The sequence below is a fragment of the Nicotiana tomentosiformis genome, chromosome 4 (assembly GCF_000390325.3).
Source record: "Nicotiana tomentosiformis chromosome 4, ASM39032v3, whole genome shotgun sequence".
In the NCBI taxonomy this organism is placed as follows: domain Eukaryota; kingdom Viridiplantae; phylum Streptophyta; class Magnoliopsida; order Solanales; family Solanaceae; genus Nicotiana; species Nicotiana tomentosiformis.
The window spans coordinates 57,814,741-57,839,032 of record NC_090815.1 but is presented as its reverse complement, the minus strand read 5'-3'; the positions used below and the strand labels follow the sequence as shown (position 1 = coordinate 57,839,032).

The following is a 24,292-nucleotide window of genomic DNA, read 5'->3' as shown; positions in this document are numbered from 1 at the left end:
ATACAACAATCATGAAGTTAAGGACACAATGTCCTAACTTTTATCAATACAAGTTGCAAATACATAATACTTTGTCCTTAATATTTACACAATAATCATGAAGTTAAGGACACGATGTCCTAACTTTTTTTCCTCTATACTTTGTTTTCTCCATGAAAATACAATCCAGAAAAGGAAAATAAAAAAATTAATTCCCTTGCATCTTATTCTCCAGCAACCAAATAAAAATCTACACAAACACACAAAAGCATATAGAGATATCTGAAAATTTAGAACTTACTGTAATTTTATGGTAAAATTTGGATGAGAAAGTTGAATTCTCTAGTTTGAAATAAGAGGAGAAAGGAGGAGAAAACCTTCTGTAATTTGGACGAGGGAAGGTTTATGCAACACGTAAGATTTGAGGGAAGGTTTCTCTCCTAAAATCTGCACATAAATAAGCGAAGGTTTCAGCGAAATTGTATTTTGTCTGGGTAGGTAAAAGTTTATTAAAACAATAGCTAAAGAGTAAATACATTTTAAATAGTGGCTTAAAAGTAAATAAAGTTCTATTAGTGGCTAAGTGTGCACTTCTCCCCTTCCTCCTTAAATCTATTGGGCCATAAGCCTAACTCAGTTAACATGTGCGGCGGATGCTTGTTTTTGGACAGTTCTCGTGTCTCCTAACATAGAAAAAACTAGGAGTCACTTCCTCCTAGGTTACCTCTTTAGCACAAAATAGCTCTTATCTCTCTTCTCCCAAACGGTAATCTCTCCCCTTCTGTCACCTCCCCCTTTCAAGGGTCATCCCTATTTCCACTGGTAAAAGCCTTTTTTGTTACATGACCCTCTGTTTATAACCCATATGGCCACTGCTGTTTCTAGCTTCTGAGTTTACATTATTATCAGGATTATTATTTATAACCAAAGAAAGGTCTGTTCTTGATTTTACATTGTAATTAGCTAAGATAATATGCAAAAAAGCACCCCATTTACATAAAATAGAAGATTGAATTTTAATCCTGGGCATGCTAAAGAATGAGTCTTTTTTATTGATTCTAATGGCTTTTGCTCTTTGTATTGGTTTTTTTTGGATCCCAATTTCCACTTTTTATCTTGGCTTTTGAATTTCTGTTTGTCTTCTTGACTATTTTGTGTTGTGTTCACGATTCTTTTTATCCGTCAATATAGCTTATTGTGTGATTTCATGTCCATCAGTTAGGAATTTGATCACTGTTAATTGTCTATTTCATATGATAACAAAACTTTGTAAGGTTAAGAAATGTGATTTCTTTTGCAGCTAAAAGCAGTATGAAGCTTATTATGATTTTAGTTTTCTCAGGAAAAATAGCAAGTTTTCATTTTGCTTTCAGACAATTGTGGACTAACCCTATAAACTTTGCTTGTTATTAGGTATCTATTATACCTTTAATAATTTGCAATGTATGTGAGGAGAATAAGAAGCAACAACCAAAGATGGAATCTTGCATTTCAGCATTTCAACCACTATGTTAGTTCTGGCTACAGAACTTACTCCCCTACACAAACCTCAAGCGTTACCCATATACCTTCAGACTGCATTTCTCTAGGGAGTGTGATAGGACGAGCTTTGTTAGATACATCTAAGTCAATACAGACTGCTTCTCAACGAGGGAATATAAGATTGTTGAGGAGTTCACCTGCAACACATTTAAGGTATTTTAGTTCTAAAGGTGATGGTAGGGATGCGAGTGAGGATAAACATGTACACACGAGAGATAGTGGGAGCTCTGATAAAGGAACAGTTCGGCAGGAAAAAGGCGGTGAAGATGTGAGACATTGTGATGCACATGCTCAGCTTGGTGATCAAGAGCAGAAGGAGTGGCTCCGGAATGAAAAGCTGTCGATCGAGAGTAAGAAGAAAGAATCGCCTTTCCTAAGTAGACGAGAAAGATTTAAAAACGAGTTCTCAAGGAGGGTTGTTCCGTGGGAGAAAATAGCTCTATCATGGGATACATTTCCTTATTATATCCAGTGAGTTCCTGCCTTTCAGATCTATTTCTCTTGCTGCCAAGTTGCTATTTGGGTTAATTTATGTCAACAAAATTTGCAGCGAACATACAAAGAACGTTTTGGTGGAGTGTGTTGCTTCCCATTTAAAGCATAAGAAGGTTACTGTGGCTTATGGTGGCCGCTTGAGTTCTTCAAGTGGGAGAATCCTGCTTCAAAGTATACCAGGTAGAGTTTTCTAGACTGGTATGAGATTCCTAAGACAATATAGCTTTTTATTAGTGCTTGTTAGAAATAAATACTGAATTCTTGATGATTTTGCAGGGACTGAGCTTTATCGAGAAAGACTTGTTCGAACCCTTGCTCGAGATTTAAAAGTACCATTGCTGGTGCTTGATAGCAGCATTCTAGCTCCATATGTAAGTTATTCATATATATATATATATATATATTTCAACATATCAACATATCATTGGTTCCTTTTGACTAAACAAGCTCTGTGTACCATTATTTTGCTTTTTATCCCATATCTTCATAAAGTTACTTACGCACAGGATTTTGGTGAAGATTGCTCATCTGAAAGCGAATCAGATGTAGAATCAGGTGAAGAGTGTACGTCGGATTCTGAAATGGAAGACGCAAATGATGCAAGTAATGAGGAAGAATGGACAAGCAGTGCTGAGACAAAGTCAGAAGCTAGTGAGGAAGACGTTGATGTCGAGGCATCTGTGGAAGCATTAGAAAAACTTATTCCATTCAGCCTTGAAGACTTTGAGAAGGTAAACTTTGAGTTAGCTGTAACCAATCTGAAATCTGGTACTTTGTTGGCTGTAAACTGTTCACGGGCACAAACGTATCAAATATAAGAACTTGGTAATTCAGTTGGTTGGGATTAGGAATATTAAGCCAAAATGTATAAATAAAATGATCCATGAAAAGGGAAAATGATATCTTTCCTTGACTAGTCTTCATAAGAGTCAACAATAGGCGGAGGTTCGGAGTAGGTTGGAGAATTGGATTTAAAATATAATATTTGCTTTTCTCTATTTCCTTCGAATATCATGTAACTATTTTTGAAAGAGAACCTTCATGATTTATTATTATAATATAAGTATTATGCTCTGGTTGAGTTTACATCCATATCTTTTTGAGTGTTACCAATTTCTTCAATATGTCAGTAATTAGAAATCCATTATTATAGATGTTATATGCATTTCTCATGGTTTTGATTTTAAACATTGCATGGATTTTAGAGAGTGTCTGGAGAACTTGAAAGTTCCTCAGAATCAACCTCGGAGGCTGTTGATCAATCAGAGAAAACTCAACGGCCCTTCAGAAAAGGTATGAAGTGCCATTTTGCAGCAGGATTCCTCATAGGCTGTTCTAACATCTTTTGTTTTGTTTGGTTTATCGTTTTCGTGAAACCAGCTATCTGCTGTAGTCTTTGTAGGGTAGATTCTAGAAGATGGTGATCGAAAAAATTTATATATATACTTGCGGCATAAAAAAAGTCTCAATCATCTTTTTTATATGTAAAGGTGGTGTTTGGACCAGATTGCGCGCACCTTTACTATTCCGCCGCGAAACTGCTACTTCGCAACAGTACTTATACTGGATAACTTTGCCCAACAAGGTTAGATAGATGAGAAGAAATCACCTAGTATTTTTGTTTTCGTTGGGAATTGAACCTTGGTCTTTGAAGTTTTTACCGACTTCATTGACTGTTAGGCTACACCTTCGGGTGTAAAAAAAAGTCTCGATCATTTCTCTTATCAATTTTCTAGGAACTGACTTAGTAAGTTCATCTTCCAGCCACTTCATCCAGTTGCCCGGTAGAAGGAGTATTTATTTTATCACTTCCCTTTTTTTTTTTTTTTTTTTTTACCAAAGTCTCTTTTTGGACCCCCATTTTGTGTTTAGGAGTTTCTTAAATGAGATATTTGTTAACAACTTTTTAGAATTTGCTTTTTTTTTTTTTTTAATTTGAGGAATCCCAAGGGTTAATGGCGTAAAACTCGGTGGATGATGGTCCCATCCCTATATCTTTCTCCACTTATCTATCAGGCTTTTGTGTGCGGCATGGTTCGAACCCATGGCATACACCTAACCTACATATCACAAGTCTGCACCCTTATCACTAGATCAAAGCCCTGGGGCAATTTGTTGTTCATTAACCAACTGATTTGGGCACTTAGTGGTGGTTGTCGTGCACACTTTTGTAGTCGCAACATGAGATTGGTAAATGTTTTGCACTTGAAAGAGTTGATTGGGCATCCTTACATGTTACCCAAGGCAAATTGACCAATTAGTTCATGAAGGGGTATAATTAATGACATAGTGTTTGGCCTTACTCCCAATTATTCCCAAAGAAAAAAGTAGTTTTCATGCTCCCTCGGTCACAAATTGAAACTTCGTGTTTTGGGTTGAGATCTTGTAAAATTGTGGTACTTGAAACTCTTAGGGGGGGGGGAGGAGATGATTGTCACTCTTAGTCTCTCAGTATCATTTCTCCACTTAACTATCCCTAACGTGTCATTCTGACAAAGAAGTTCCTTTGTTACATTTGGTTGACAGTCAAGAATGAATAAGGCTTGTTCCAAGCATCACATACACTAATCTAGTCCTCTTTTCTTTCCGCATTAAAATTAGGTCATAGGTCAACAGAAAATCTAATAGATTAGTGTAAGTGAACAAATAATCCTTCAGTTCTGATATCACAAAATAAACCTTTAGTTCTTCAAATATTATATTTGAAAAGAAAGTGCGCAGTCACTGGTGTCGTCTAGCAATTGATGAAGAGGGATGAAGTCCATGAGAGACTAGGATTCAAGTCCTAGCATATGCGAAAAAGCTCAGTCCCATTTGCCCTTCTTTGGTGAATTGAGTTACCCATTCTTGTAATGGTGGGAGGATGTCGGTATCCGGCGCCACTAGTATGTTTATATATATTAGAAGGAAGGTGAATTCGTTAGCCCTTTTAGATGGGTGAACACAAAGATATGGTATTGATTAGGATGGAGTGAGAAAAAAATTCAGAGCCTCGTCACTAAAGAGGTAGTAAATTACTTGATTTGGTTAGATTGGTTCTTGAAGTAGTGCAAGTGTTACAATTTTGGCAGTAATGTGGGTTGTTAAGTCCAATCTATCTAATGACAATAGGCCTCCCATTTGAATATTACAACAGACCTTCCAAAAATCACTCAAATAAACAAAGAGTACGCGGTGGTACTGATTGGGACATGCAACAATCTTGATTTTTGAGCGACATACGAGACCGGAGAGTACTCTCTAGAGTCTAGCCAGGAAACTTAATTGTAAAGAGATATGGGGAATGGACAGTCATGAAAGTGATAAGAAGCGACTAGTGATAATGGTTAGGGTTCGGCAATAGAGAATGTGGACACCTAACAATTCATTTCAGGTGGTGGATAGATATGTAGAAAGTATTAAACTGAAAAAAAGAAAGAAAAGGCTATGGAGTATCGTGCTGTATTTGCCTACTAGCACTTTTCAGATGATGTGTATGCAATACTTGAGTTGTATTCTTTTGATATATCAAAAATCTTTCATTAATGACGCACTTGAGTGCGTCAAAATTAAGGACAAATCAGTGATGCGTTTCAATCCGTCATTTTTATCTGGCCAACTATCTTTACAATATTGTATTCTTTCTTTACATCAAAAGTATAAATAGAATAAATGACTTTTAATACTTCCTAGATCAGTCTTTTTTACAGATCTATAAAACTATCTATACAATATTGGATTCTCTTGTTGCACCAAAAGTCTAAATAGGAAAAACGTAAATTTTATGTCTCGCCGGAGTTGTTTTCTTCAAAGTTTTGATTGACAAGGGGTAGTTACGTCATTTTAGACCCATTTATAGATGGTCAAGAAAGGTTAAAGTCGATGAATCTGTGCCTCCTCTCTCTCTCTCACTCACACACAACCCCCCCGGGTTATCTACTGGTAGTGCTCCTTACTGCTCTACTATTTTCTCTTTTTTCCCTCTTTCTTAATCCCCCATGTTTCTGCTGTTACTACATTGAAAGCTGTTTACTTCTAAAAGATATTAAGAAAAAAAGGTCCGCCTCACAGATTGAGGCATATAACTTGCCTTACCACAAGAAATCACCTTGCTCACACTTTTGCCTTCTAAAACATTGTTATTAGTAGTAGTAAGAGATCGATAATTTGTGATTGTGGCAGTTTATTAGTTGGTTCGGTATATAACTATATATTCATGTTATTTGACCTTTCCATTGAGGAAAACTGTAACCGGATAATTGCACTTTTAGTCCTTTAGTTATTGATAAATTCTTATTTTGGTCCTCTAAATATTCGGCTAAGCATGCTTAACCTTCAATTAAATGAAATGTGTTATTTTGGTCCCTTTATATAGGAAATATGTGATATTTAGACTATTTATAGAACTGTATTACCCTCAAATATATAGTAACAATACAACTTTAACATATCACATCAATAAGTAAATAGTTTAGCACTTAATAATCGTTATCTTTGTGAAGATTCACAAGTCATAGGGATCGAAAGTGCTCCTATCAATTTGATTGAAGGTTAAATATGCTTAACCAGAAATTACAAGAGTGTTTTAAAAGGCGGGCGAGCCACGAGCAAGTGCACTAAAAACGCATTGAGGCGTATTGGCATGGTGCAAGTATTGCAGCCGTAAGTCCTAACCTTCTGCCCGTTCCCTTAGGCGTGAGTCCCAACATTTTGGGCATTCATTTTGGGCAAGAGAACTTTGTCAAGTTGGAGCCAAAATTGCTTAATAAATTCTTTTTTTAATACTTACGTGCTCATAAATTAACTCATAGTAAATTCTTAAACTGAAAAAATTCAAAATTCATAGATCTTTACTAATTGCTTATCCTAATTCATAATCCTCTTTTTTTCGTTTATTGAGTAACGAATATTCTTCCTCTTTGTTTTCAAAGTGCAAACTACAAAGCAAACGTTTGGTCCTCCGATGCTTACTCTGCTTCTGTACTTGCAACTTCCTTCCTTTGCTTCATTTTCTTCAAGTTTTTTTTGCTTTCTTTAATTTTCAAGTTAGTTTATGGTTTTAGAATTTCTTTTGGTATCACTCTAGTTTTTATTCGTTCTGGAGACTCTTAAAAAATGCTCGTTTTTTATTATAATGAGTATTTGTGATTTTTTTTTAGTTTTAGGTTTTCTAACAATAATTTTATATTCTTGTCTTTTGTATTTTTTGAATTATTAGGAACTAGAGTATCATTTTTACAACTCTAAGTATGTTCCATCATAGTCATGTTATAGGTGTATTGCATCTCAACGTCTTTCACTTTTTCAAATAAGAAAAAAATTCTTTTATAATGTTTATGCACACGTTAGCATGTTTAAATATAGATATATAGATGTTCCTACTAGTTTTATAATTTTCTACATTTTAAATATAATTTTTACTTTTTTTATTTATATATTTATTTTATTAATTTACAAAATATTAAAATTAATAATCCATGGGGTTAAGCCCTGCGCCCGGAGCTTACGCCTCGCCACGCGCTAGATAAAAAGCCTTACCTCACGCCCACATTTTTTAATACACAAATCACAAGGACCAAAACCCAAATTTGTTGATATTTGAGGGACTAAAAGCACAACAACAACATACCCAATATTATCCCACATTGTGTGATTTGGGGAGGGTAGTGTGTACGCAAACCTTACCCTTACCTTTGTGAAGGTAGAAAGGCTGTTTCCAATAGACTTTCGGCTCAGGAAAACATAAGCACCACATTAATTAAAAGATAGACAAGGAGGGACAACACCAAAAAGCCATGTAAAAGCAGCATAAAAACAACACGATAATAAGATGATCAAAATGAAAGAAAACGACCTAGTCAAAGAAACCTACTACCAACAAAATGCGAGAGTGCGTACTAATACTACCTGTACGAACAATCTAGACCATCTACCCTACTATCCTAATCCTCGACCTCCACACCTTCCTATCAAGGATCATGTACCTACCCTACTATCCTAATCCTCTACCTCCACACCTTCCTATCAAGGATCATGTCTTCGGTCGGCTGAAGCTGCGCATGTCTTGCCTAATCACCTCTCCCAACTTCTTCTTCGGCCTACCTCTACCTCTCCGTAGGTCCTCCAATGTCAACCTCTCACACCTCCTCACCGGGGCATCTGTGCTACTCCCCCTCATATGTCCAAACCACCTAAGCCTCGCTTCCCGCATCTTGTCCTCAATAGGGGCCACACCCACCTTGTCGCGAATAACCTCATTCCTAATCCTATCTAACCCGGTATGCCTGCACATCCATCTCAACATCCTCATCTCTGCTACCTTCATCTTCTGGACATGGACGATCTTCACAGGCCAACACTCAGCCCCATACAACATAGTCGGTCTGACCACCATTCTGTAGAACTTACCTTTAAGTTTTGGTGGCATCTTCTTGTCAAACAAAACACCAGAAGCGACTCTCCATTTCATCCATCCTGCCCCAATACGATGTGTGACATCTTCATCAATCTCTCCATCCCCCTGAATAATAGATTCAAAGTACTTAAAACTTCCTCTCCTAGGGATGACTTGCGAGTCCAGCCTCACCTCTATTTCCCCTCCCTGAGTCTCACCACTGAACTTACACTCCAAGTATTCTGTCTTGGTCCTGCTCAGCTTGAAACCTTTAGACTCCAGGATCTGCCTCCACACCTCTAACCTCGCGTTCACACCGCCTCGCGTCTCGTCAATCAATACAATATCATCTGCAAATAACATGTACCACGATACGTCCCCTTGGATATGACGCGTCAGAACGTTCATCGCCAGGGCAAACAAAAAAGGGCTGGGTGCCGACCCCTGGTGCAACCCTATCATGACCGGAAAATGGTCTGAGTCCCCACCCACCGTTCTCACTGGGGTCTTCGCTCCATCATACATGTCCTTAATCACCCTAATGTAGGCAACAAGTACACCTCTAACCTCCAAACATCTCCACAAAACCTCCCTCGAGACTTTATCGTACGCCTTTTCTAAGTCGATGAAAATCATATGCAAGTCCCTCTTCCTCTCCCTATACTGCTCCATCAAACTCCTAACAAGGTGAATGGCCTCTATAATCGAGCGCCTCGACATAAACCCGAATTGGTTCTCGGAAATAGACACACTCCTCCTCACCCTTAGCTCCACCACCCTCTACCAGACTTTCATAGTATGGCTAAGCAGCTTGATACCCCGATAGTTATTGCAATTTTGGATATCACCCTTGTTTTTGTATAAAGGAACCATCGTGCTCCTCCTCTACTTCTCGGGCATCTTCTTCATTCTAAAAATGACATTAAATAACCTAGTGAGCCACTCCAAGCCCACCTTGCCCGCACTCTTCCAAAACTCCACCGGGATTTCATCTGGCCCGGTCGCTTTGCCCCTGCTCATCTTACGCATAACCCCCTCAACCTCCTCAACTCTAATCTGCCTACAATACCCTTAGTCGCAACGACTCCCGGAGAGTTCCAAATCACCCAGTATAATGTTCCTGTTCCCCTCCTTGTTCAAGAGACTATGGAAGTAGGTCTGCCATCTCCGACGGATAAGCCCCTCATCTAACAAAACTCTACTTTCTTCATCCTTGATGCACTTCACTTGATCCAAGTCACGAACCTTCCTTTCTCTCACCTTGGCTAACCTGAACAACCTCTTATCCCCACCTTGGCCCTCGAGTTCTTCATACAAACGACCAAAAGCTGCAGTCTTGGCTGCCGTAACTGCTAATTTCGCCTCCTTCTTAGCTAACTTATATTGCTCCTTATTCACCCGTCTCTCCTCCTCGTCTACACTTTCTACTAGCTTCAGATACGCCGCTTTCTTGGTCTCCACTTTTCCTTGTGCCTCTCCATTCCACCACCAGTCTCGTATGTCACCACCAGAGTAACCCTTCGAGATCCCTAATACCTCTTTAGCGGCTTCCCTAGTGCACTGCGCAGTCGTGGTCCACATAGCGCTTGCGTCCCCGCTACTCCTCCTAGCCCCCCTTAGTCATCAACTTAACCCCTAACTCCTGCGCTTTGGCTATACACTGCCCTCTTCCTCCTCTTCCTCGTGATCTCAAGGTCCATGACCAGGAGCATATGAAGGGTCGTGAGGTTCTCACTCGGGATGACTTTGCAATCCGTGCAAAGACCTCTATCGGACTGACTTCCTGCAGAGAAGATAATCAATCTAAGTCATGGCCACCGAACTCCGGAAGGTGACCAAGTGCTCCACCTTCTTCGAGAAACTCGAGTTTGCTATCACCAAATCAAACGCTCTAGCAAAGTCCAACAGAGAAGTTCCTCCTCCATTCCTATCTCCAAAACCGAAGCCACCATGCACATCATCATAACCCCAGACATCGCTCCAATGTGGCCGTTGAAATCTCCTTCTATGAAAAGCTTCTTAGTATGCGGAATACCCACCATCTCATCCAAATCCTCCCACAAACGCCTTTTGACTTCCTCGTCCAAGCCTGCTTGGGGTGCGTACGCACTGATTATGTTCAAAATGAATCCTCCAACAACCAGCTTAATAGTCATCATCGTTCACCCTCCTAACCTCCACCACTAGATCACAGAGGTCCTCATCAACCAAGATACCTACCCCGTTCCTGCCCCCCGCCCTCCCAGAATACCATAGTTTGAACTTGCCCACATCCCGCGCCTTATCTCCTACCCATCTAGTCTCTTGTATACAAGCTATATTAATCTTTCTTTTTTCGAGAATCCTCGCTAACTCTATAGACTTTCCGGTCAAAGTTCCTATGTTCCAAGACCCCATTCTCAGCCTGGAGGCTCCCTTACCCCCCTTACCCCCGCACTCCCTCCCCCGCCAAGACACTCCCGAGGACAAGACCTTACCCTACCATCGTTCACCAAAGCCACTATAATCTAGGAGACACTACGCAAACACTACCCCGAAAACACGAGACAAAAATTAAATGAATAACCGAAATATAATCTCCAACTAATATTGACAAAAAACAACTAGAGGTCACAGAGAAAATGGACAAAGTTACTATGGGATATACTAAATAAAGATTCAAAAGAAAACTATAAACATGAATAGAGTAATATAATACAGGTAGGCAAAGCTATAACTAGTGCAACTAATTTGACAATGCTAGGGCCAACATTAAGTGAAGATTCAAGAACAAAAATAGGCAAACCAGAGGATACAATTAATCTAGAATATCAAAATATCAAAATAACAGAACAAGAGAGGATACAATTAAGCTAGAATATCAAAATATCGAAATAACAGGACAAGAGAGGATACCATTAAGCTAGAATATCACAATCGAAATAACAGGACAAGAGAGGAACGATAGAACATGGATGGCAGCCCCTGAAGTTAACGAAAATCTGACCGGCGAGGATGGCTCGCGGCGAGCTGGCTGGAAGGGACAATCCGAGACACCTGGAGCGGTCGTTCTTGAGCTTTGATCACTGAGAGGAGATGCACGCGCTGGAAAACCACCTGGATAGGATCTCACGCGTCGGCGCGTGACGGGATCTACGCCGGAAAATCGACTGATCTTGACGGACTCAGCCGATGTTTCCCCACACAGACGCATGAGGCGAAGGGGAGAGAAATAGAAAGGGAGAAGTGCCAAGCTTCAAGGAGTTCCGACGCTGAACTCCGCGACCCGTCGCGGTGGAGAAACAAAACAGAGAAAGACGGGAAGGAGGGGGAAAGAGAGAGAGAAAGAGGAAGAATGGAGGATGTATGAGAAAGCAAGAGAGGGAGGAGAGATGAAGGGTGGGTACCTCACCTTGGGTCGCCGGTGGTGTTGCTGGGCGGCTGTGTTAATGGCAGAGAGAGCTAGGTTCTGTTCTCAAATCTTATCTGCGCCAATAGTATTGTTGTCCAAAAAATTGTACGCAAGTCCAAAATTCTCTTCATGACTCAGAGATTCTAAAAGCCAGTTATTATTCATAAATAAGTATCGCAACGCCAGAGCAAAACTCAAACCAGATTGAAAAATTCTGGATAGAAAACTTAAAAGCGTGGCCAAGAAACAGTAACAAAGTAGAAAGAAAGGTAAGAGAGGGAGAGAGAGTCTTGGAAGACTGGAGCAAATTCTAGAAAGTATGGGTATCTAAAAGCACATATTTCCCAATTGTAACTCAATTAGAAGATGCAACAACAACAACCCAGTAGAATACCACTAGTGGGGTCAATTAGAAGATGCTTGATTTATTTTATTAAATTAAATAAAGCATGCAGATGTAGCAACTGCTTAATGTTATTACCAGATGCAGTTATTCTACTTTGAAATTCATTACAACTTAATTTGGGAGCTTCAGTACAATATATTTAAGTTTGACGCTTAAAATAGCAAACGTGATATTCAATTTTGATAACTGCAATAATCATATTTACTATCTTTTGAGGAGTATCTGTTTTTACTTTGTCATGGTAGTTTTCCTTTGTTATATTTACATTTTTATCTACATACAGGGGATCGAGTAAAATATACTGGACCTTCTGGTGTTGTTAAAGCCGATAACAGGTTAGTTCTTCTATGTGGCACATCTCTCTAGTATTTGTCTTCTTTGATATCTTAAATAATCAAAATCGTCCTGCTTCTAGAGTCTTTAACTTTCTGCGAATTAGCTGGTAAATTTTATTTATACGTGCTGATCTACAGGAGTAACCTTTCTTTCCATTTTTCTTACCAGTTCATCTATATTTTCACGATTACCATTGCATGAACATTTGCTTTCATGTAGCCCTCCAACTTTTCTTGCAACCTTTATGAATTGAAATATTTTCAATTGAAAGAAAGAAAGTGCCTGTAATACCTCTCCTCACTTTGGGTTGTTACGCATCATTGCATAATCTGTTAGGCTTTTGAGTTATCTGCTTCCCAAAAAGCTTAGACTTAGCTTTTAATGAGCAACAAATAACCCAATACGCTGTCTTGACCGAGTGTTAAAAATGGCATTCGAGCGGGTTATGTGTGGATTCACTGTCCATTATCAAAATTAAAAGTAGGAATTCACTGTCGCGTCGTATCTTAGACTAGGACGTTGATGGTTAAACCTTGAGAACATATGGTTTTGCTAGGAAGAATCTAAATACCCTGTATTCTGAATTTTTTTGTAAGACTACTAAACAGTAAATTTTTTATAAGACTACTATTCCTCTAGTACTAAACTAGTTGGCTTAATCAATATTGCACATGTTGCTCACATGCGCAATATTGTAATAATTCTTAAGAACTCCCTGTCAGAGTCTTATACATGAGTGCTCATTCTTGAATACACCACCACAATGGGATTTTCTAATGTAAGAACAAGAGGTAGAATCTGCTTTTTCTTTTTTCTTTTTAATAGCGATGGTGTTTGGCTGGCTCGCTCGCACTGGCTCGACTAAATCCACCGGGTACTTGCTACCTCCCCACCAACACAATTATCGAGTAACTCTGTCCACCAAAGTTTAGATAGATAAGGTTAGAATTTGCTTTTAAGTTTAACCAATTCAAACGGGATGACCTACCTATGACCTATAGGGTTTGTATCTTTGGTTAACATCTTCTGATCCCGAAGACTACTATGTTGTCTGGCTGGAGGGCTATGGAGGGCTAAGTTGCTCGGATTCGGTTGCAGGTGTCCGATACGGGTGCAGATCTAGAGGTCGGATCCTTCATGATCTAAATTTTAGCTGAAGGGTACCTTTGTAAAAAAAAAATTCCATATCATATAGAAAGAGGTGAAGTGTAGTGATTTGTACTACTGAAAAAGTTCTGCTATCTGATGGGCATCAGAATCAGCGGATAGGTGCAAGCAAGCGTAGCAAATTACAAGGCTTTCCACAAATTTAGCTTTGGCTATCGAATTTTACCAAGTTGTTGCTATTGTTCTGTTACTTCGAAAGTAGCTGCATCAGTTTCATCCACTTGACCTATAGGGTTTGTATCTTTGGTTAACATCTTCTGATCCCGAAGACTACTATGTTGTCTGGCTGGAGGGCTATGGAGGGCTAAGTTGCTCGGATTCGGTTGCAGGTGTCCGATACGGGTGCAGATCTAGAGGTCGGATCCTTCATGATCTAAATTTTAGCTGAAGGGTACCTTTGTAAAAAAAAAATTCCATATCATATAGAAAGAGGTGAAGTGTAGTGATTTGTACTACTGAAAAAGTTCTGCTATCTGATGGGCATCAGAATCAGCGGATAGGTGCAAGCAAGCGTAGCAAATTACAAGGCTTTCCACAAATTTAGCTTTGGCTATCGAATTTTACCAAGTTGTTGCTATTGTTCTGTTACTTCGAAAGTAGCTGCATCAGTTTCATCCACTTGAATTTTTATTATTCCTTTTTATTTCTCATCAAATCAGCATCTTCTTCTAGAAGTCCTTGCTTCTCTTGGGCCTCATTTATTTATTAAGTCTAGTCTTAGGATACGCGCGTTGCGCGTGTATCCAACTTTAATGAGTAAGCTTTTTATAAAAATCACATAAATAGTATATTAAAATTATATCTGAATTACAAAATAAAAGTTTAAACTTTTGAAATTGATGAATATTAATCCAATATAGATAACTCAATAAATAAAGAGAAACTGTCTCATAAAATTCCTCAATCATCATTCTATATATTCAACTTAAACTCATTGCCATCTTTATAATTTTATCAACTTAATTTCACAAGTTATCATACTTCCTTTTAATTTCAGTAAGAAAACATAGCGTTTGAAGATTTAAGATTTTTTTTTTTTTGAAAAGCTATGTTCAAGTTCATTTTTTTTTGTGTGGTAATTTTCAAGTTCATTCTAATAGACTCAAACATGTTCAACTAACTAACAAAAGACAGTCTATTTTTCTTTAATCAATAAGAACTACTATATGAATTGTTTCTAACAGATTAAAAAATAATATATTACTATAGCAAAAGTATAATCAACAGCTACATTTTGAACTATAAATTTTAGTTGATTTTAAAATCTTAAATATTAAGAGAATAATTAAAGGATAACTTTGTGTAGTGTAAAATCTATTTTCAAAAGGAATTTTTATATAAATAGCCGGACGGATTCACTATTTACTTTTCCTACCTGGTATTATACATTCGCTGGCTATTTTTAGTTAAGCGGTTGGATGAGCGGCTATTTTGGTTAATTCTTCATTTTTTAAGTTGAAAAGCCTATCAACATTAAATTTAGTTAAAGCGGCTATTTTGGTTAATTCTTCATTTTTTAAGTTGAAAAGCCTATGAACATTAAATTTAGTTAAATATCTTCTGTGACATACTTTTATCATAATTATTCAAAGATTTGTCAATAACATGAAAAAAATCAAAATTTTGTTTGTTTGAAATTTGGGAGTAAAGGTTGGTCCTACAATTCCTAGAAAATAAAATGAATAATTGACAATTTAGAGCCTACAAAATAACTAATGTCGAACCATTATACCACAAATTAGATGATATAAAGAACTACAATTAGCAGCCAATGGGTTAAAGAACTAAAAAGGCGAAAAAAATAATTTATGAGCCACATTTAATAAAAACAATCTAACAAAAGATTGATGATAACTTTAAACTTATCAAAGTAATGATAAAAATGTTATTTCACTACATAATAAGAAACTAATCATGTAAAAGAACATTAAATAACTTATAACATGCTTAGTTTTAGTTGAACTTAGAAGTCTTTAATGCCAAGAGTTTCACATATAATACACTAATTTTTAACATACTTAACATCACGTATTCTAAATAACTAGCTTAAAAGTTTCACTTTTAACATACTTTACGTCACACAATTATTCAAATAAATAAAGGATTTATATTAGTAAAATTTTGATAATTTTAAGTTCTTAAATATTAAGAGCTTTTACATTGATCAAATAAGGAATGACTTAATGGCCATAATTTTAGTTGACTTCAAACTCCTAAACTTTAGGAAAATAATAAAATGACTATCTTGTCTAGTTTGAAATCAAATTTTAAAGGGTAAAAAAGGCGAACGACATTTCGCTAAGGGCCTTCGTGCTTTTAATATAGTATAGATTAAGATGTCTAAATATACATGCATATCTGAATATTAAGATGTGTTAAGATTAAGACGTGTGAATTTGAATACACATCTGAATTTTAAGATGTGTATTCAGACCAGGATACTGAATAAAAAAGATAATTCGTCTTTTCAACATCTGAATGTATAAAATTTGTCTTTATTTAAAAATTAATAAATACAAAATTCAAATAAAATATTATATAATCTAATATTATATTAATAAAATATATTTAAAATAATATAATAGTTTGTGGTGATGATGACTAACCATGGTTGTTATTAGTGCCGATTGAGAGTGGTGGTGATGGTTGCGGGTGGTAAGTAGTGGTGATGGTGGCTGACAATAAATGTTAAAGGTGATGGTTGATAGTGGTAGCTGGTGGCGGCGGCGGTGGCGGCTAATAATTGTGGTGGATGATAGTGATAGATGATGGTGGTGGTAATTGTTAGCGGTGGCTAATTTTTGTGATGGTTGGTGGTGATTGGTGGTTGTGTGGTAATGGTGATTGGTGGTGATGATTGTAAATGGTGGCTAGCGGTGGTGATTGCTGATTGTGGTTGTTGTGGTTGAGGATGATGGTTGTGGTTGAGGATGGTGGTTGTTGTTAATGGTGAGCAATATTGATGGTTAGTTGTGAAGGTGGGTGATAGCATCTTAATGATAGTAAGACTCTGTTATATGTTCAAACTCATTAAATGGCTATAAACGCACTTAATGATTGAAATCTGAATGATTAAGATTCAAACATAAAAAAAACCGCACTTAGTGACTAAACACACTTAATAACTGAGGTCTGGATGATCAGATTGTAGACCTTCATTAAGTGCAAATAAATGAGGCCTTAGTCAATGCAAGCTAAATTACTGTCAATAGCTGAGATGTTCAATCGACTCCTTGAAAGAAGTGATTCACTCAAAAGATAATGAAAAACACGGAGGAGTAAATTTCCTAAATTCACTAGTAAAGAAGATATAGAAAAAAGAAAGTAAAAGCTCTAAACAATAAGTGCGTGAAGGCCCTTTATAGGTCGCTAAAAGGTTATCCTCTTACACCGTGCAGTAGTGTGTATGTGGAGGAATCCATGTTAAGTAGATGAAATATCAACTTCCTTTTCTTCCAATATGAGTTGTAGTGCTTAGTAATGCTCTACTACAATATGATTGACAACAAAATAAACTGCCAGTTCAGTCTTCCTAAGAGCAGATTATTTTGAAATATCTGTCAAAGAAGAATTGGGGTGAGGTGATTAGGTAGGACATGGCTCTGCTCCAGCTCACCAAGGACATGAAAATATGTGGAGGTCGAAAATTAGGGTGGTGGGTTGATAGACAGTCTAGAGTTTGCCTTGTCTTACTAGTAGTAGTTGTACTAGTCGGGTACCTTCCTATTCCTAGTCCTTTGTTTATATACGGTATGTCAGTAGTAGCGGTGAGATTGGCACTATTCTTGTTGTTTCATTTCCTTGGATCTCTGTCATTATTCGTTATATTATTTGCTTACACTGTCTTATTACATTGTTGTTGCTATTGTTTCTATATTGCTCTTTTTTTTTTTTTTTTTTTTTAATGTTCTTGAGCCGAGGGTCTTTCGGAAACAGCCTCTCTACCTTCATAGGTAGGGGTGTAAGGTCTGCGTACACACTACCCTCTCCAAACCCCACTTGTAGGATTCCACTGGGTTGTTGTTGTTGTTGTTGTTGTCAAACTTTGTGTTTCAGACTTCAGATGACCCTATATACTAGTGGCAATTAGGACACATATATTTGAATGGATAAATGTGGTATATCATAGCAAGGCCAAAACAACTTAAAGTGGGTTGTTGCATGTTATTTGGAGTTGGGTAACTTTTAAATGGATATCTGAATTTCTTTGTATTTGGTAGATTTGCTTTTGTAGGAAACTGAAAAGAGAGGAAAAAGGATAGTCTCAAAGAATTAAGAGGTGCATCATGTTTAAAGCTTAGGAGTTAGAAGCATTCTATTCTTGTTTACATTTCTTTGCTGTACTAAAAACAGTTTTGGGGGTGTCTTATTGCTTTATTAAGAAATTTTACTCTGAGAGAGTCATGCAGCTTTATTTTTTGCTTTCCTGTCTGTGCTTTGCTTGTTTAGAGAGCTGAGAGTTTTGTCGCGAAGTGGAGGTCTTACCATTAGTATAACCCATGTGAACTTTGGATTAAGCAGCATTTAGTAATTGACATAATCCAATTCATCACAGGATTTTATTGGGGAGGATACCTACTTCTGGTGGTCCAACAAATGCTTACACTGTTATTCATGGAAGGTGGGTTGGTAAGTCGTCGCAAGTGCTATAGAGAATTGTTTTCTCCATTTGGTGCTTGGACGCATGATTGTATCTTTGACGTTCCTTCTCACTGGAAAGATATAAAATATTTGCGATGGTAGTTGGGCTTTTTTGCTCATCATCCACCAGGATTCCTTGCGGCTTCTGTCTTAATGTCCTTTTTGATGCTCATAGTGATATAGTGCAATGCTCTTGTGCTAGTGCAAGTGCTCGGCTTTATATCTAAGATAATGAGAGTATGAAGGTTCTGCATTTGGTCTAGGCATCTGCAGTGAAATAAGTTGTCGTATCATTATTTTCCATCACTGTCATTGTCCTGATCATTTTTGTTTATTTGTTTGTTATTCTCAATAGTAAAGCCAACATCTATGCACCTAGCTCTTTTAGATGTTTAAGATGCGAATTTGTTATTTAACTTTGAAGCATCTTTTTAGTAGTTAATGTGTTTTACAAATGTATCTGCCTAAAAGGTATTTAAGTAAAGAGTTGCTTAAATGTCATTTTAACAGACGCATATAAGTTGTTACAGCCAATATGCTTTTACAGGTCCATGTCCAGTGGTCAACGTGGTGAGGTGTATGAGGTGAATGGTGATCAGATTGCTGTAATTTTTGATGCTAGTGAAAAGCAAACAACGGAAGAAGAGAAAGACGAGAAACCCAAATCACAAGATGTGAAACCATCAATATACTGGATTCCTGGTATGTATTTGTCATCTGAGATTGCAATAAATTTGTGATAAATCATCTTCTTTTTTCCTTGGAAAAAAGAAAGATAAATCCATCTTCTTTCTCTTGTAGTTTCAGAATTTTCATTTTTTCCATGATGTTACATCTTTAAGCATACTGGGTTAAATTCAAAGAGGGTTTCATCTCATTTGTCTGGGACGAAGGGGGGATTAGGTAGGAAGAGGTTTTACTCAACTCAGGTAGAATCTGTAGTTTGTAGGTTAGAGGGAAACCAAGGAAAAAGAGCTTGGCTTAGGGGTTAACTTTGAGCAAATCCTTGTGGTCTTTAAAGAGAATGCTAAAAGCCAAAAGGCAAAAAAAGTTGTTATTAATATAGGTTGATATATTTTTGTTTGTTGAGAAAGTGGAATCCAGTTATGTCAATCGATTGATCGAGTATGCCTCAAATCCCAAATAATTGAAATCTAGTCATATATATAAGAAAAAGGAATAAGAATTCTATGCAAATCAATCTAGGATTCCTAATTCTTGTCAATTAAGTAACTATTCTCCGTGTCCAAAAAAGAATTGTACTATTACTATTTGGAAAATCAACCAATTTTTTCTTTCACTAAAATTTCTTAAAACGTTTGACTTTTTTTTAGAAGAATTAACCTAAATAGCTGTCCATCCAACTGCTTAAACTAAAAATAGCCTGTGGAGGTATAATATATGTATAATTCATGTATAATATGTGTATAACCGTGTATAATCAGTGTATAATAGGGAAAGTAAATAGTGAATCCGGCCGATTATTTCTGTAAAGATCTCCTTTTTAAACACTAAGAAAATTGTTACTGATACAGAAACAACAAAAATTGTTATTTGTAGTATTTATCTAGTGTAGTTTCTAAATATGTATATTTTATTTTAAAAAAATTCTAAGACATCAATATCTGAGTTCACGCCGAAAATGATATGAATGTTGACCCTCATATTCCCTACACTGCCATTCTTTGTGGGACAGAGGGTATGTTAAAAGAAATGAAAATAAGTTAAGTCCTAAGACAACTAGGGAACAGACACTCCTGTGGATCAATAGACCGGTGAGGTAACAAGAAGAAGCTGCGTTCTAATAGACTCGAAATGTACCTAGGAAAAAAAAAACTATAAATCAGATCACTGTAGAATGAACGATAATGTGTTGAACCGTAATTTTGCCCTCTCTGTTGCTGAATGTTATTTGAGTGTCCTTTGGTAGAATTTGCGCTGCATTCATGTATTTTTATTATCAGTTACTGAGTGATTATCTTTAAATTCTTATTCATTTACCTACTTTTTTTGGGGTTTTCTTTTTTTTTTTTGGGGTTGGCTGGAGAACAAGGGGAATCTTTCAGTAGGAAAGTGTCTCAAAGATCTAACCCCCCCCCTCCCCCTCCCCCCCGGAAGGAGGTAAATGGTTCAAATAATTATTGTACAATTAGCAGCATTGTAGAAGTATGCCTTCTATGCCCCTCGACTGTTGAAAACACATAGTGGTATGCCCCTCAACTAGCAGCACTCACAGAAGTATCCCTGAACTGATGATGTTGAAGTCTTGATACTATCTATATATATATACACACACACACACATACCCTTCCAAGAACCTTTTGCTTTCTCCGGACAATTATTCTGCATGTTGAAGACGGGCTTGAATTCACTTTAACTTTAGGAAAGTATTTCTTTCTCCTCAAAGTAGGGTTCGCTCCGCAGCATGAAAAGGTCGAGATGCAATGTCGATCACATTTGATGGAGCCATTCGCCCAGAGCAAAGCTTGAAGTAAGGGTACCATGGTCATGGCAAGATCAAGCATGGAAGAAGAAGTGCATTATCCTTTGACACTACATTTTAATACAGGTTCCTAGGAAGACAAGCATGCGGCAGATACAAGAGTGAATTTCAGATGGAGGTGAGCTTTGCTGGTAACATGAGAAGGTTGTGGTGGCAGCATAGGGGGCTTTAGCGCAGTGTTGACAAAAGCTCTAAAAGCGCTCTAGGTCGATTGGGGCTTTAAGCGCAAAACGTAACTAAAGTGCGGGCTTTAGTAAAAAAAAAGGCACAACTAAGGGAAAAATAAAAATACTAATGCAATTCAAGAAAAAAGAAACAAAATCATTCCTACTGTCTTCAACAACAACTAATACACTTATTTGCCGATAATATTTATCGTTTAGTACCACTCGATTCAAGATAGAACTCATGGGCAATGAGGTGCACACTTTAGTGCCTTGCCTACACTGAAGCACAACTTAAGCGAGGCGAAGCACCTTCCCTGAGCTTTTCTGAGCTTCAGGACTTAAGCGCGCCTTTAATGAGCTTTTGACAACACTGCTTTAGCGTAGGTTAAATCCAAGATAAACTGGGGCTATATCGGACATATTAGATTTTCAAGCAAGGTCTGATCTTGGGAGAGTTGGGCTGGTTTCCATGTCTAAGTTTTCTCAAAAAGATTTGGATTCTCATTTGAGGCCAACCCCCCCCCCCCCTTCCCCCCCCCCCCAAAAAAAAATGGAAGAAGAAAATACAAACAAAAGAATATTTATCTTTAATGCCAGAGGCGTTTTTTCTATGGGTCTACTAACTGCATTTGGATTTGCTCACATATGTCCTTTCAACTAGGTTTTCTGTGATAAATTCTACTGATTTCCAAAGGTTTTATGCTTCAACGTGGTATGCCCCTGATACTTTTTTTCCCTTTTTGTGGTTGGGTAGGGGGAGAGGAGAGGGTGGATGACAAAGGGGCTAGACGGAACTCTGCAGTTTATGATTGAAAAGCTGTTTAAGTCTCAATATGTTGTTTCTTCAGTACGAAATGAGTGGCCTATTCGGCTGCTGATTGTGACTTCAGACTGGATGATCTAAAAACTGACTTTGACTTCACACTGGATGATATAAAAACTATCAGTCTCAATAGACGACAAGCAATTGCCATAAATATTATTGGGGGAGACTTTTATTTGACTTCTTGTATAACTTGTCAAAGTATTTGTTTCCGGATAGGCTATTCAACATGAAATTTGTTTGTGATAAAGAGATTATTTATATTGAGTTTCCAAATTTCAACCATAGTCTGTATATTGAGTAGTACCGTGGTATTTAATCTCTGAACGTATATGCATAATTAAAAAAATTAAGATTTTAACTGTCTCCTCTGTTCACAGCCAATGAGATTGAACACGATCTCGATGCTCAGGCTGAAGACTGCTACATTGCCATGGAGGCACTATGTGAGGTGTGATACTTAATTGATCAATAGTCTTATGTTCGTTTACCACTTTGATTTCAAGTTCAAGTTTGTCCAACTTTTTTGAGACTTCATTTAATTGTGTGCAGGTCTTGAAGTCTGCACAACCTATTATTGTATACTTTCCGGATTCTTCTTTATGGCTGTCTAGAGCTGTTTCCAAGGCAAATAGGAAAGAATTTGTCCACAAAGTGCAAGAAATGTTCGACCAATTATCAGGACCTGTTGTCCTGATCTGCGGTCGAAACAAGGTTGAAACAGGGTCAAAAGAAAAAGAGAAATTTGTAAGTCCATTATCTGACCTGTCTTATTCCTTGACTTTTTAAGGTTTTTTATTTTGCGTCTTCACTTCTTTTTTTTTCTGTCAACAGACCATGATTCTTCCCAACTTGGGCCGCCTTGCGAAGTTGGTAATTCTCGTGATCTTTAATCAAATTATATGATTGTTTGAACTTTTTAAGCAACTACTATTTGTTTTTATGGGTACATCAATATTGGCTTTAGCTGCTATGAGTTGGGTATGGAATGATGACCTTCCTAACAGATGATATTTCAGTGACTCGGGGCTGTAATCAATTTCTTACTAGTTGGTCGTGCTGTAAAATCATATCCTAGTTTGTTCTTGATATCTCATTTCAAGTGTACTGGCTTTTACTCTATCATTTATAGGTGGCTTCATCTATGGTTTCCTTGTGAATTGTTTTTTCCCCCTTATTTGTTACATTTTGTTGATATATTTTCCCAATATTTGATGCGCTAGTTTTTTTTCAATATTTTATTTTTGCAGCCTCTTTCTCTGAAGCGACTAACAGAGGGATTAAGGGCAACAAAACGTTCTGTAGATGATGATATACATAAGCTCTTCTCTAATGTTATGAGTATTCATCCTCCAAAGGTTAGTTTTTTGTGCTTTATTGCTTTATTAGTAATTTGAAATGTATTGGCTGCTGCTATAGCCGCGGGGGGGGGGGGGGGGGTTTAGAAACCGCATCGCTATGTCTTATTATGTACTAATTTCGTGCCACTTAATCTTAGTAGCATTATAACCGAAAACTCTCTGCGATCGTGCTAGTTGATCAGATGATTTATTGTCTTTTTCTGTGTAATTTGGAAACAGTATTTTGTGCAATTTGTAAATTTCCCCATATGTGATCCATATATCAGGAAGCTATTTTTCTGAGTATAAATTTTTTCCTACTCAGAAATTTCCCTGCGCAGAGTAGGAGCTTAGTGCACAAGGCTGCCCTTTTTATAAATTCATTTTTACGCGATCCAGAAAGGTCTGCTGGTGTTTCAAATTTTAAGAAGGTTCCGTAGGATACATGTCTGTTGTCTTTGGTTAGTGTTTAATGATAAGACAAAAGGGAAGTCATTGAAGAACTAAGTTGCTCCGACATGGCAGTTTAGGTGCCGCACCTGTGTCGACACGACACTAGTATGGGTGTGGGTATGGGATCCGTACCGGATCTGGTCAAACAATTTTGGGTACTTTGACCACGACGGACAGAAAAATTCGAGACGAGATACAATTTGATTACCGAAATCAAAAGTAAAACTAGGGTAAATTTGAAGAAAATAGCATATCTTATCTAGAAAAATAATCTTTTACTTATCTACAACTTGAGAATAAAAAGGAAATCCACACTTTACAAGCTATACGTAAGTATTCCACAAAATTTCTCATAAATTAGAGAGATTTTTATTCTTTTTAATTATTTTTAGCCGGATCCCCGCACCCGTATCCGTACTACGATCCGTATCCCCGAATCTTAAAATTTACATCTTGAAAGATCCGGCCTCTAGATCCGCACCCGTGTCCGAGCAACTTAGCTGAAGAAAAGATATATATACTCCATACCTGGAGTCCGGAAAAGAATTCTTTCTTAATAGTATGGGATTTTTCATATTGAATTTCTTCCATTATACATCCAGCTCAATAGCATAACCTTAAGATTACCAAACATCACCCATTCTATCTGGAAAAATTCCAAACAGCTCCACAATCT

The 24,292-nt window shown here is 37.4% G+C and overlaps 1 protein-coding gene across 5 annotated transcripts in view; it reads left to right on the top strand.

Annotated features, from left to right (window-relative positions):
• Positions 1-631: 631 nt before the first annotated feature.
• The window catches only part of LOC104096839 (uncharacterized), a 41,372-nt gene continuing 17,711 nt past the window's right edge, over positions 632-24,292 (top strand). Inside the window, exons 1-13 of one of the 5 annotated variants that reach the window (XM_070199812.1) lie at positions 632-745; positions 1,393-1,992; positions 2,072-2,196; positions 2,293-2,387; positions 2,523-2,747; positions 3,222-3,309; positions 12,470-12,521; positions 18,245-18,310; positions 18,878-19,032; positions 22,204-22,274; positions 22,376-22,570; positions 22,658-22,696; positions 23,074-23,181. In XM_070199812.1, the coding sequence (XP_070055913.1) occupies positions 1,421-1,992; positions 2,072-2,196; positions 2,293-2,387; positions 2,523-2,747; positions 3,222-3,309; positions 12,470-12,521; positions 18,245-18,310; positions 18,878-19,032; positions 22,204-22,274; positions 22,376-22,570; positions 22,658-22,696; positions 23,074-23,181 (1,791 nt within the window). In that variant the 5' untranslated portion in view covers positions 632-745; positions 1,393-1,420. Of the gene's footprint in view, positions 914-1,392; positions 1,993-2,071; positions 2,197-2,292; positions 2,388-2,522; positions 2,748-3,221; positions 3,310-12,469; positions 12,522-18,244; positions 18,311-18,877; positions 19,033-22,203; positions 22,275-22,375; positions 22,571-22,657; positions 22,697-23,073; positions 23,182-24,292 lie in introns of all 5 variants that reach the window. The other 4 variants (XM_070199811.1, XM_070199814.1, XM_070199810.1 and 1 more) reach the window with 4 other exon arrangements.